General features: G+C 36.7%; 1 protein-coding gene across 31 annotated transcripts in view; it reads right to left on the reverse strand.

The window, feature by feature from the left end:
• PTPN4 (protein tyrosine phosphatase non-receptor type 4) overlaps positions 1-14,463 on the reverse strand; it is a 293,063-nt gene that overhangs the window by 15,238 nt on the left and 263,362 nt on the right. For all 31 annotated transcript variants that reach the window (XM_005572938.4, XM_074008833.1, XM_074008831.1 and 28 more), the window contains 7 exons: positions 14,144-14,310; positions 12,884-12,974; positions 12,742-12,803; positions 8,377-8,523; positions 6,213-6,341; positions 3,304-3,452; positions 937-1,072 (listed from right to left, as the gene is read on the reverse strand). In XM_005572938.4, the coding sequence (XP_005572995.1) occupies positions 937-1,072; positions 3,304-3,452; positions 6,213-6,341; positions 8,377-8,523; positions 12,742-12,803; positions 12,884-12,974; positions 14,144-14,310 (881 nt within the window). The remainder of the gene's footprint in view (positions 1-936; positions 1,073-3,303; positions 3,453-6,212; positions 6,342-8,376; positions 8,524-12,741; positions 12,804-12,883; positions 12,975-14,143; positions 14,311-14,463) is intronic.

The raw sequence follows: 14,463 nt of genomic DNA on the forward strand, positions 1-14,463 counted from the left end.
GATTCCTCTTTTGGCTCCCAAAGCATAATTAACACTCAGTATAGAATACACTAAAAAGTACCTTAATTTCTGTAATTTTTGCTATGGTAATGTAAGTTCTTTTTTTTTTTTTTTTTTTTTTTGAGAGTCTTGTTCTGTTGCCCAGGCTGGAGTACAGTGGCGCGATCTTGGCTCACTGCAAGCTCCGCCTCCCGGGTTCATGCCATTCTCCTGCCTCAGCCTCCCAAGTAGCTGGGACTACAGCTGCCCACTACCAGGCCCGGCTAATTTTTTTTGTATTTTTAGTAGAGACGGGGGGGTTTCACCGTGTTAGCCAGGATGGTCTCGATCTCCTGACCTTATGATCCGCCCGCCTCGGCCTCCCAAAGTGCTGGGATTACAGGCGTGAGCCACCACGCCCGGCCGCTACAATGTAAGTTCTTAAGTAAAAAGAAAAACAATTTCACCACAGCTATTTCACAGAAAGCAGATCTATCAAGATTCTCCAGTTCAGGGATACTATCATTCTCAGCATTCCACTTGACTAAATAATACAAAACAAGTTCCTCTGCGCCTGTTTAAACACTCAAGATTTAATATGCCAGGCAACTTGCATGTTAGCAAAACTTTTTCTGTAAAAAGTCAGATATTAAATATTTTAGAAATAGCAGGCCTTACGGTACTGTTGCAACTTCTAAACTCTGCAGCTATAATATCAAAGTAGGCATAGACAAATGAGCATGGTTGTGTTCCGCTAAAATTTTATTTACAAAAACAAGTGACAGGCCAGATTTGACTACTGGGCAGTAGTTTGCTTACCCCTGTGCTAGAGCTTATTTGACCATGGCAAGGAATTGAAAAGATAAAAAAGGATAAAAATGTGATTTAGAATACACATTGGTAACAAAAAATCATCATGTTAAGAATATACACTTGTATATGAAGTGCAATACTCACAGGTGTTTGGATCATCATGGCTCGTTGATCTCTCATTGTTCTTACAATATCTAGTGGATAAACTGGCTGATTGCATTCAATGAGACACATGGCTGTTTCCATAGTAATAAGAACCCCAGTTCTTCCGATTCCAGCACTAAAAAAGACAAATATAGGCAAGATCCTAATGATACTATTCTGTTATACTATTTGTGGCTTTTGTGCATAAAACTGAATTATAATATAGAAGAACAATATCATTTTAATATTTTATATTATAAAAGGTAGGAAGCCAAATACAGAATATTTTGAAAACAGAAAAAAAAAATGCACTTACTCATTTAATATTAATTAAATGTTCTGTACCTTCCATCTACCACATTAGTTGGAAAAATACTATTTTAAAGGAGTTAAATTTCAGTTTTTAAAATCTGAATAAGGAATAGAAGCTTACTGGAGCAACTCCTCTTTAAAATTCAAAATGATAGAATGACAATAATAAGCCATCAATGAATGCACAAAAGACAACAATATTTTACACTCAAATATATCTTTTTTTTTTTGAGACAGAATCTCGCTCACGCCTAGGCTGGAGTGCAGTGGTGAGATCTCCACTCACTGCAACCTCTACTTCCTGGGCTCAAGTGATTCTCCTGCCTCAGCCTCTCGAGTAGCTGGGATTATAGATGTGTGCAACCATGCCTGGCTAATATTTTTTGTATTTTTAGCAGACACGGGGTTTCAACATGTTTGTCAGGCTGGTCTAGAACTCCTGACCTCAGGTGATCTGCCCGCCTCAGCCCCCAAAGTGCTGGGATTCCAGGCGTGGGCCACCGCTCCCGGTCTCATTTTAAATAAAATTTAAATTAAATTTTACCATTGAGATAGCCAAGAACAACTTTTTAACTTCTAATCTGTGAACATGAATGTAGTAGTCATCAGGGACTTGGGATATAAAATGGTATTTCACCACTCTTGTTACTTTACCTCCCAAATTTTGGTCTATAATCTGTTTTGATGATTTGAAACTCTACTCTTAAAATGTGTTGGAAAGTTTAAGGATAAAGAGATACCTCAATATATCCTCTGAATAAATCACTTAACAAAGGTGGCCATAATAGGGAGGGAACAACTGTCTCCTAATCTCTGGATCAGTAGCAGTAAAGCCTGGAGTCACTGTATTTGGCCCTTTGAGGGCAGAAGGGGACCTTGGTCTCAAAGAAAGAAAGAGTAGCCTGCTGTTTACTTAAAGCTTTTAGAAGTAGCATATCCTTTGGTAGGGTCACTTCAAGAGAGGTAGGAGTACTCAATGAATATCTTAAGAGAAGCCATAGGCAAGGAAGAAGGAAGGGAATCTAAATATTAGGCTATTACCTAATGCCTAAGCCATTGTCTGAATGTGTCCCATAAAATTCCTATGTTAAAACTTAGTCACCAATGTGATAATATTAGGAGGTGGAACCGGTGAGGCATGGTGGCTCACACCTGTAATCCCAGCACTTTGGGAGGCCAAAGTAGATCCGTGGATCCCTTGAGCCCAGGAGCTCCCAGCCTGGGCAACATGGCAAAAACCCACCTTTACAAAAAAATACAAAAATTAGCCAGGTTCGGTGGTGCACCTGTACCTCCAGCTACTTGGGGGGCGGGGGCGGGGGCTGAGGCAGGAGGATCACTTGAGCCTGGGAGGCAGAGGTTACAGTGAGCTGTGATCATGCCATTGCACTCCAGCCTGTGTGACAGTGTGAGACTCCAACTCAAAAATAAAAAGAAAAGGTGGGACCCTTTGGAGGTGATTAAGTCATGAGGGTTGATGGGATTAGAGCCCTTATAAAACGACTTCAGACAGTGGGTTCGCCCCTTCTGTCCCTTCTAGCGTGTGGGGAAACAGTATTTGTCCCGTCCAGAGAATGACACAACAAAGTATCATAATGGAAGCAGAGAGCAGCCCTCATCAGACCCTCATGAGAACCTGTGTGTACCCTGATCTTGAACTTCCCAGCCTCCAGAAGTATAACAAATGCATTTCTGTTCCTTTTAAATTACCCAGTCTTAAATATTTTGTTACATAGCACAAATGCACTAAGACAGCCCACAGTACTGTATTTCATCAAATCTATTGTAAATTGTTAAGACCAATTTCAGAGGTGTCAAAATATGAAAAGGAGGAGCATTTAAGAATCAGTGCAATCAGTATTATTTTTATGTCTTATGATAAAGTTACTGCCAATCATATGTTAGAACATATCTTTTGCCTTCTATCTTCAGAGCATAGCTTTGAGTTCTAATTATTACAGTGACAATAACAACATAAGGACAAAATATGTACTCTCTTTTAAAAATGACTTATCTGTTCATCTATACATTCATAAAAGATGGAAAACAGAATACCTGCAATGGACAACAACAGGTTCTTCCTTGCCAGCCCTCTTGTTTCGTACATGACAAACAAAATCTAGAAAGTCACTCGAATCATCAGGGACTCCATGGTCAGGCCAGGCTATGTACTGGATCTGAGTGAGTGGACGACTTTCATTTTTCTAAGAACAAATGAAAAATTATGCACCTTGATGTATGCATTATTTAAATTGTCCCTATAAACCTCATAAAATTAATCAGGAAAGAAGGGAGGGGGAGATAGAAAACTAAACACAGCTTGCAGCACACTTAGCATTGATCATTAGTTCAGCTGTTCTCTGACCCGCTTCCTCATAGTTGTGTGGTGCCTGCTGCCTCAATCCCAGAGACCCCATTACAAGATTATAGTTCCCCCCTTAACTGCTCTACAGATAACAACTTGGGACATTATGAAATGTTAAATTGCCCCTTTGAGACGTTCTTTTGGGTCCTGCAGACCAATGAAACTACTGACTCAGTCAGTCTAAAGGACCCTGAGATAAGCTAACTCACCAAAGAATGCAGTTTCCACCTCCTGATGATTTCATCCACCTTATCCCAACCAATCAACGACCTTAATTTCCCAGCCCCTTGCTCTCCACCATCCCCTTCAAAACCCCATCCCAGATCTCATCTCCTCAGGGAGATGATTTGAGGGTCTCCTCCCATCTCCTTGTTCGGTACCCGGTGATCATTAAACTCTTTATCTGCTGCATCCCTGCTGTCTCAGTGTATTGGTCTGTTATTGCACAGCAGGAATATGAACCTGTTGGTACTATGACATTATCTTTAAAATATATTCATGTCATTGGAATTTTAGAAGGAAAGCAAAACCAACCACTCCTCTTCTCCACCAAAAGTTATGTATAAACTCATTAGAATGCAAAATTTCAACAAAAGGGAAAGAAACTATTTTATAGAAATAGTTGTATCCATTTAAGTAATGGCTAATTACATTACTACTCTTTTTATAACTCAATTTTTATATGTGTAAAGTATTTTAAAAATGATAATCAAGTACATAGGTAGAAACAAATTAAGAACCAGAGAAATGCTTAAAGAAAACTAATGAATTCTTGGGGGAGCAAAAATGGTAAAGTGAAAAACATTTTTTGTGAACAAAGCTGAACTAATCCTCATACAATACAGATGAAATTATGGAAATCAGAAGAATAAAATCTCAAGATAAATGTATATTAAAAATTGGAGTTAATAAAAACACAAAGTCAAATCAGTGAGATTAATTCTTTTTGGAGAGCCAAGGTTGCTATAATGGAGACAGTAAGAGTATTGGGTTTAGATACATCTTGGTTCAAATCTTGACTCTGCCAGTTATGGCATTCGATGTTTCAGAAAATAATTTCCTTCAACTGAAAAATGAAATAACATCTATACTTTAAAGCATCAGTCTTATGCTAAAAAGACTCCATGAGAGGACCTGTAAATCACCCAATCAGCTACTTGGCACCACATACTCAATAAACCGTTGCTACAGTCATTCAATACTATGATTATAACTATGGTTATTGCCATTTACACTAAAGAGAGCTTCCTGAAAAGTAAAAGGTATTCAAGACTTGAGGTAATATCTGCTATCATTAATCCATTCATGTATCTATTTATCTATGGGAGCAAACTTATTTTCCCAATAACGTTTGGCTCAAACTTTAGAAACTAACTCATGTCTTAGTTCTAATGTACTCAGGGTGTGTAAAGAAAAGCCACTATGGTACATAAAACTGTCACGGATAATCTACAGGTGGAGTATAATAGAGACTATGCTAAAGATAGACATTATTTTATATAAACATACATAGCCTATCTTTCAGTACCTATTTGAGAAAACGAAGAAATGTTGTATTGGCTTGACCTGTTACACTAGACCATGAGCTACACAGTATATGTCCCCAAACCCTAAATTCATTCTGATGGACTCTAGCCCATAAAATATTGAAATTTTAAAATTCTTGTAATTTTAGCTTCATTCAAGGCCAGATTCCTTTTCTATAAATTAGCACAACTTCTGGCTTCTTCCCTTTTAGTAAGTAAGGCTCTATCTCTCTGGTTTCCTTTAATCATGCTCTTGGGGTTGGAGGGGAATTCTCATTTCCAAAGGCTTGACCATTGATAGGATAGTCCTGGGCACTCATAGCTTGGGCTATTTGCTCTTCTCTAGCAGTTATTTCCTTTTTTTAGTCCCTTTCAAAACCAAAGGTAGTTGGCAGGGGGATATCTAGCTGCAGGCACAGAAAGTAGGTGCACTGTCTCTAGCAGCCTTACAGAACTGGCAGCATGATGCTCTCCTGATACATCTTCCAATTGGGATACTGAGCCATCATTTATTAATCAGTTTCAATTGAAGCCAAGGGGACTGACTCAGGCAGAATTAAGAGCTGGCAATTAGAAATCTACACCCTATCTGCTGTCAGAAGGTCCTGGTTACAACCTTTTCCTTCTTAATACATAGCGGACTGTGAAGCTGCTCTCCTCTACTCTTTTAAAAAAGGAAAATAATTTAATAGCTTTCTATTGTTTTTTCCATTTCCACAGACACACCCAAATACTGTACTGACACTACTTGGAGTAAAAGTTTTTTTATAATGAAACATACCTAAATAGCTATTCTGAATAGGCAAAGTAGTAACTGTAGTAAGTATTATTTACTAGACTACTTTTTCACTGATCATTCATATCGAGTCATAGAAACTAAAGAAAAACATTAATTATGTAATAGAATAGAATACTCTTAATAAAATTCCAAAGTACCCGATTAAAGCAGATAAATAATTCAATAATTTTTATAGTATTTCCAAGTAACCAATACTCAAACTAAAAACATTTTCAGCTTTCAGTCTTTACCTTGAACACAACAGTTCTAATGAACAGACATCCGGCCTTCTTACCTCTTGGTTAAACAGTGTCATCTTCCTGAAGATATAGGCAGTGTTTCCTTCCTCAGAGTGGCAGGTAACTTGGTAGCATCCATAAGATGAACTGCCTGTGGGTTCTGGCCAATATTGGTGACATTTAACCTGATATTGATATAAATACATAAAAATAAATAAAATTATATACATACGGATTCAAGTTCTCCTATTTTTAAAAATGTTTTAATTTTTAATAAATTTCAAACTCACAGAAAAGTTACAATAATAATTTAATAAATTTCATCTAGATTTGCTGACCAGTGGTTTTTTTTTTTTTTTTTTTTTTAAAGAGATGGAGTTTTGCTCTTGTTGCCCAGGCTAGAGTGCAATGGCAGGATCTTGGCTCACTGTAACCTCTGCCTCTTGGGTTCAAGCGATTCTCCTGCCTCAGCCTCTCAAGTAGCTGGGATTACAGGCATGTGCCATCAAGCCTGGCTAATTTTGTATTTTTAATAGAGATGGGGTTTCACCACATTGGTCAGGCTGGTCTTGAACTCCTGCCCTCAGGTGATCCACCCACCTTGGCCTCCCAAAGTGCTGGGATTACAGGTGTGAGCCACTGCGCCCAGCCGACATTTTTTCTTTGTCACCTTTTTCCCTTTGTAATAGTAAGTACTCTGGCTATATTTTGAGACAGCAAAAATCCTCACTGAATCTTAAGATTTTTTTTTTTTTTTTTTTTGAGACAGAGTCTCGCTCTGTCGCCCAGGCTGGAGTGCAGTGGCCGGATCTCAGCTCACTGCAAGCTCCGCCTCCCGGGTTTACGCCATTCTCCTGTCTCAGCCTCCCCAGTAGCTGGAACTACAGGCGCCTGCCACCTCGCCCGGCTAGTTTTTTTTTGTATTTTTTTAGTAAAGATGGGGTTTCACTGGGTTAGCCAGGATGCTCTCGATCTCCTGACCTCGTGATCCGCCCGTCTCGGCCTCCCAAAGTGCTGGGATTACAGGCTTGAGCCACTGCGCCCGGCCAAGATTTTTTAAAACAGCTGTAATGACAAGTAATTCATGTACCATACCACTCACTTGGTTAACGTATACAATAGTTTTTAGTATATTCACAGAACTGTGCAACCATCACCACAATCACTTTTAGAACATTCCCATTACACCCAAAATAAACCCTACACCAATTAGTAGTCACTGTTCATTCTTCCTCATCTGTTCCCCCATCCTTACCCCAGATCTAGACCACCACTAATCTACTTCACGTCCCTACAGAGTTGCCTATCCTGGACATTTCATATAAATGCAATCATACAATATGTGGTCTTTTTGACCTCTTTCACTATGCTAAGTGTTTTCCAGGTTTACCCATGTTGTAGTATGTATCACTACTTCGTTCCTTTTTATTGCCAAATAATATCCAACGATAAGACTACACCACATTTTATTTGTATATTTGAGTTGTTTCTACATTTTGGCCATTATAAATAATGCTGCTATGAATGCTCATGTACAAATTTTTGTGTGGACAAACTTTTTCAATTCTTTCGGATTTAGGAACGGAAGTACTAAGTTATACCAACTCGACGTTTAACTTTTTGAGGAACTACAAGACTGTTTTCCAAAATGGCTGGATGATTTTACAAACCCACCATAGGAGGGTTCTGTTTTTTCCATATCATCCCTAGAACTTGTTATCATAGGTCCTTTTTATTTTAGCCATCCTCTTGGCTATAAAGTCTCATTAAGGTTTTGATCTGCATCTCCCTGATAATGATGTTGAGCATCTTTTCTTGTGCTTCTTAGCCATTTGTATATCTTCTTTGGAGAACTGGCTATTCAGATCTGTTGCCCATTTTTTATTAAAATATTGCATTATTTATTTTAATATTGCATTATTTATTTTACTGTTGAGTTGTAAAAAGTTCCATATATACATTAGATACAAGCCCCTTAACAGATGTACATTAATCCCTTTAAATAATAACAATGACAGTAATGGCTAACACTTATGTCACATTTATTTATGTGTTAGTCACAGTTTTATGCACTTAACCATGATGATTTAAAACAAGAAACCACAAGAAAAGAAGACTAAAGGTTACAAAGGCTTAAATAAACATGAATATTTTGACTACATAGATGCAGTATAATTTGAAAAAAGTCCAAGCAATGTGTAAGATTCAACTATGACTTACTCTGCCACGTTCAACTTGTGTGGTCAACATTACAACCATAGAGGAGCCTTGTTCCCAAGTCATCTGCCAAAAATCTGTACAAGTGTGTGGTAATGGCCCTTGACAAGCAATGTACTGATTTATAATGCTGGAAGAAGGGATTTCCATCTAAAAAGAAAAGGGCATGAAAATAAAATGTTTTGCATTACTTTTTACAGTAATCAGGAATATGAAAATCATCCACTAATTGTTATAGTGAATACAACTAATCTCAATGAACTGCCGTCAGTAAAACAAATCTTTATTAACAATTTCTTATTTTATCTGTAGAAGAAAGTTCATGGCAATGTTCAACAGTCATAGATATTTATCTTTTAATTAGTGGAAATAAGAATTTAAATATTTTCCAAATATTTTCCTGGGCTCAAGCAATCCTCCTGCTTTGGCATCCCAAAGTGCTGAGATTACAAGTGTGAGCCACACCCGGCCTATTATGATTTTTAAAAGCAGCTTAACCCAGAATTCTGTTTCAGAGGCAGAGACGTGGTAAAGAAATAAAAAATACCTATCTGTAAATAGTGTATGGGTAAAATTTGTGAGGAACAAAAATTCTGCCATTGGTTTTAGCTTGAATTTTTACATAAAAAATAACTTTAGAGGATATCAGAATAATATTTAAAATTCATAATTTTCACAAAGAGGTAAGATAGTATTTGGGAAAGCTGAGTCATCAGTCATTATCCTACTACATTTTGAGATTAAATATTTTTTTAAAAACGTGATATATGCACATGACAATTCAAAGAATAACAAAGAGTGAATAAAGAAAGTCTCTTCTGGCCGGGCGCGGTGGCTCAAGCCTGTAATCCCAGCACTTTGGGAGGCCAAGACGGGCGGATCGTGAGGTCAGGAGATCGAGACCATCCTGGCTAACACGGTGAAACCCCGTCTCTACTAAAAAAATACAAAAAAAATAGCTGGGCAAGGTGGCAGGCGCCTGTAGTCCCAGCTATTGGGGAGGCTGAGGCAGGAGAATGGCGTAAACCCGGGAGGTGGAGCTTGCAGTGAGCTGAGATCCGGCCACTGCACTCCAGCCTGGGCGACAGAGCGAGACTCTGTCTCAAAAAAAAAAAAAAGAAAGTCTCTTCTCCCATTTCAGCTTCTAGTTTACACCCAGGAAGGTAATCTTTTTCTCTCAGTTTGTCACATAACTTTATCAGAGATATTCTATATACAACACACAAACGTATATGCAAAACTAACTTTCCACTTTTCTGTAAAACTGTTTTTTAAAAATGGTAGCATACTATATATAATGTTGTTCTGCTTCTTATTTCTCTTTTTTACTTCATCTTCAAGATCATGTTTGATTAGTAAATAAAATTTCATTCTTTTAAATGGCTCTACTGTATAAATATACAACATAATATTTCATACAGATTTAAGGCCCTCATGTTTTTTATTTTTGTAATCTTGCCCCAACCTGCCCTCACTTGACAGCAAAATCTGACCTGAACTGACCTAAGACTATTTGTACTCTTTATTAGTCTTACTTAGGGAGAATATCTATAGTTTGCTGTTAACTATTCAGATATATTGATTACAGGGCACTTGTCCCATAGCCAGCCAGCGATGTTACTTATTATAGTATATGGTATATGTACTAAACACACTTTCAAAGTTCCAAAAATTCGAAATCCAAAAGCATATTTTTCTATACCCTCCCACTCACTGCCCCTTTATGTGAAGAAGGAGGTCTTCCTATGTTGCCTACGCAGGTCTCAAACCCCTGGGTTGAAGCTATCCCTCCAGCCTATGCCTCTCTTCAGTGTTGGGATTACAGGCATGCACTACTGCGCCTGGCCCCATATTTAACCTAAGGTTTCACATAAAGGATGTGGACCTACATGTAGTATTATCAAATTTTTGTTCTTTCAATCTCATAGGTGAAATAGTAATTCCTTGAAGTTTTCATTTGCACTTTTGTTTTTTGTAAATCGCATGTATTTTTCATTTAACTCTGATACTATTTTTCCAAGTGTTAAAACAGTATTGTGGTTTTGCTACCACAAAAAAAGGCCTTATCAGAGGTATATTCTTAAGTAGCTAATCGTCCATCAAGGATTCTCAATTTGCAAATTTGACTACTTGCTAAAATATATTCATAACCCTTAAAACAATTGCAGGGATTTCTTGGTCATGTAGTAGACATACAGCAGTGAAAAATTTGAGTGATCTGAAGACATGCACATTTCCAAGTGAGATCAAACAAACCAACTCTGACATCTTGTTTTACCTCTCATACTGTAAACAAGTGACCTTTTTGCATTCTATGTAGTGCCATACTTTTCACCTTTTGGTTTTTTTTTTTTTTTTACTAGTAATTTTGCTGTTTAAAAATGGCCCCCAAGTATAGTTTTAAAGTGCTGACTAGTGTTTCTAAGTTCAAGAAGGATGTGATATACCTCATGGAGGAAATATGTGTTAGATAAGCTTCCTTGAGGCATGAGTTATAGTGCTGTTGACTATGAGTTAAAGGTTAATGGATCAGCAATATATATTAAATAAAGTGTTTTTAAACAGAAACAACATTATGTATTTATTGGCTAATGAAAATGTTGTGACTTTAGGCCTGGGGGAACCTAACCCTGTATTTTCCCTAGAAGCAATGATTAAATACTCCCTAATTTAGCACATACAAAGACTTTCTAGAGTATGACAACATCGAATGGTGAAAATTAACCCAATTTACATATACAGTGATATATTTAGGTTTAAAAATAATTTGGAGGCTAGTACTTAGCTGAAACAAGATTGGCCACGAGTTGATAGCTCTTGAAACTGGGTAAGAGGTATGGGGGGACTCTTTTATACTATTCTCTCTACTTTTGTATAGATTTAAAAATGACTATTAAAAATGTCATTTGCATAATTTCCTTTTCTATGAATTGTCTTTGCATGTCCTTCATCCATTATTTTCATTGAACTTTCTTTTTTTTTTTAGACAGGGTCTTGTTCTGTCACCCAGTGACAGTCATATGATCATGGCTCACTGCAGCCTCAACCTCTCAGGCTCAAGCAATTCTCCCACCTGTCTCCTGAGTAGCTGGAACAATAGGCATGCACCACCATGACTGCTAATTTTTATATTTTTATTTTTATTCGAGAAATGGAGTCTCAATGTTTCCCAGGCTTACTTTTCTTATTCATTTATGAAGCTCTTTGTATATTTTAAATAAGCCTTTTCTAGTATTTAAAAAATTCCATTTGTCGTTTGATTTTAGTAGTTTTTCAGCATACCAAAAATAACAAATTTTACCTTGTCAAATTCATCTCTTTAAGCTTAGACATGTATCTAAGCTTAAAAAACCTCCCCCTGAGACTTTAAACAATTTTCACATATTTCCTTCAAGTATTTTCATAATTCCACTTTTAAAATTACATTTTGATGTATTTGAAATATATGTTGACATCGAGTGGAGGTGAAGTATTTATAGATGAAAGATATGATACAAAGATCTACTTCAAAAGAACCTGGTAAAGGTGAAACAAAGTGTGTCATGAGTTGACAAGTGCTGAAACTGAGTGATGTGTACATGAAGTTTGATTTTACTGTCTGCTCTAATTTTGTACATTTGAAATTTTCTAATTACAGAGTTAAGAAAAAATAGTATTTTTTTTTTCCAGGTAAGAAAGAAAAATGCCTCTTTACAATGACATATTCTAGACCAGTGGTCCCCAACCTTTTTGGCACCAGGGACCGGTTTCTTGGAAGACAATTTTTCCATGGAGTGGGGTTGGGAGGTGGGGATGGTTACAGGATGAAACTATTCCAGCATAGATCATCAGGCATTAGATTTTCATAATGAGCATGCAATCTAGATCCCTCACATGTGCAGTTCACGAAGGTCGCACTCCTATGAGAATCTAATGTCACCACTGATCTGACAGCAGATGGAGTTCAGGTGGTAATGTCTGCCCACCACTCACCACCTGCCATGCAGCCTGGTTCCTGATAGGCCATGTATGATTACTGGTCCATGGCCCAGGGGTTGGGGGCTCCTGTTCTGGACAGTTGACCCAACCACCCATTCATTGGATAGTCTGTTTTATCTCCAATGATTTAAAAGACCATCTCTACCATAAACAAAATTCTAGTATTTATCTAAGTCTGTTTATGAACTGGACTATTCCATTCCACTGCTCTACCTGTATATTAATAAAGTACCAAAATATTTTATTTAATATTACTTCAATAATATTTTTCATATCTGAAAGTTTTAATATTCTACCCAGGTTAGGATTTTAACATAAAGAAAATAATCTCAAAGTTCATAGTGGCTCCTATTTTTCCAAATGGCAAAGGCATAATAAAAATAAACTTACATTTATATAGTTCGCATTGATGTAGTCTTCATTACCTTTTAAAATGACCCGTGTGGCATCATCTAAAAAATTTAAAAGAAATAATGTTTTAGTAAAGTTATGTTTAAAAGATTAAATTTAACAGAGACAATAAGATACTTACAAGGCGAAATATCTCTGTATCTATTTTTGGAAATATTCTGAGGTAATTTGGCACAAGACATTGTCATTCCAGGTTTTTTCCGATAAAGTTGCTAAAAAAAAAAAAAAAGGGGACAATTCCAACAAAAGCCATAAACAATTTCTGTTTGTTTTCCGGACTTGTTTCTATACTAACAGGAAACAGATTTTTTTCCCTTTGAATAGGTCATCTATATAATGATATATCATAGGCTAGTAGAGTACTGAACCAGATTTGCAAAGCTGAATTCTTCAATTTCTAACATAAAGTATGTGTCATATTTTGAAAAGCGGTAAAACTAGTGAAACCAATTCTGCTTACAGCAGGAGCACCTGAAGTTGTGAGTAGCAAATCTGCAGAAAACATTTAACTTTCATTTAGTTTGGAGGTGTTTACAGTATATGAACAAGAACTTTTGAACAAAAACTAACAGACATATCCTAAATGTTTTATAATTAAACATTTACCTATAACATGTATGTCAGAGCAACAATTATAATGATGGTCATTTCTAAAAACACATTGAAAACTATCCAGGGAGCCTAGCATGGCTGTGCATGCCTGTAATTCCAGTTAGTTGAGAGGCTGAGGCCGGAGGACTGTCTGGACATAGGAATTTGAGATCAGCCTAGGCTACATAGTGAGAGGCCGCTTCTCAAAAAAAAAAAAAAATTCGGGTTTACTATTTTAAACAAATTAGGTTCACGCAGTCTGAATAAAACATTTCCAAATCCACTGGGTGGCCGTGGGTCAAATGCGTATTACAAGCACTGAAGAAGCATTCTAGTTCGTTGGATATAATGATCTGTCTGAAGGTTTTGTTTTTCCCAGTTTTCAAGATTGCACTGACAACAAATAAACAGAGATGAAATATGACAAGGTATAAACTTCAAAAATAATATTTTCCTTTAGCTCAGGATTTTAAAGTCTATAATAGCCTATCCTCATCTGCCACTTTTCAAAAAAACAGCTATTTAACTACAGAAAAAAAATCAGTTTGATGACATATGTATAAAATTTCCTTATCCCTCTTTTTAAAAGATATTCTATTTATATAACCATAGCTAGTATTTTGGGAGCAATTTTCAAAATTTGGCATTTTAGAACTCTTTATGTCAAACATTTCTCAGAATATCATTTTAGTTTAGAAATTATAATGCATAGATTAGGCACTTAAAAAACTATGAAACTAGTTAGAAAATATCAGCAAAATGCTTTTAATATATAATTGGTATTACTTACATCAAACTGTGTCAGGACTGTTCCAGTGATAAGCCCCTCAGCTAGCTGGATCATTGACTCCCGCAGGGAATGGTCATCCTGATGCACACTATCTAGTGAGGCTTTCTCAGGAATATACTGGAAATCTGGCTCATTTTCTAGCTTTTCTTCCACTACATCATATACAGCTAAAAAAACAAAAACAAAAACAAAAACAAAAACAAAACAAAGAAAAATCAAACCAATCCCCAAACACGTGGAAATCGTAATGAATTCACATGACAGGAATTTACCAGATACACTGTATAATGTCTTGTTCAAAAAACAATTCATTTATGAAG

The sequence above is a fragment of the Macaca fascicularis genome, chromosome 12, assembly GCF_037993035.2.
Source record: "Macaca fascicularis isolate 582-1 chromosome 12, T2T-MFA8v1.1".
NCBI lineage: Eukaryota > Metazoa > Chordata > Mammalia > Primates > Cercopithecidae > Macaca > Macaca fascicularis.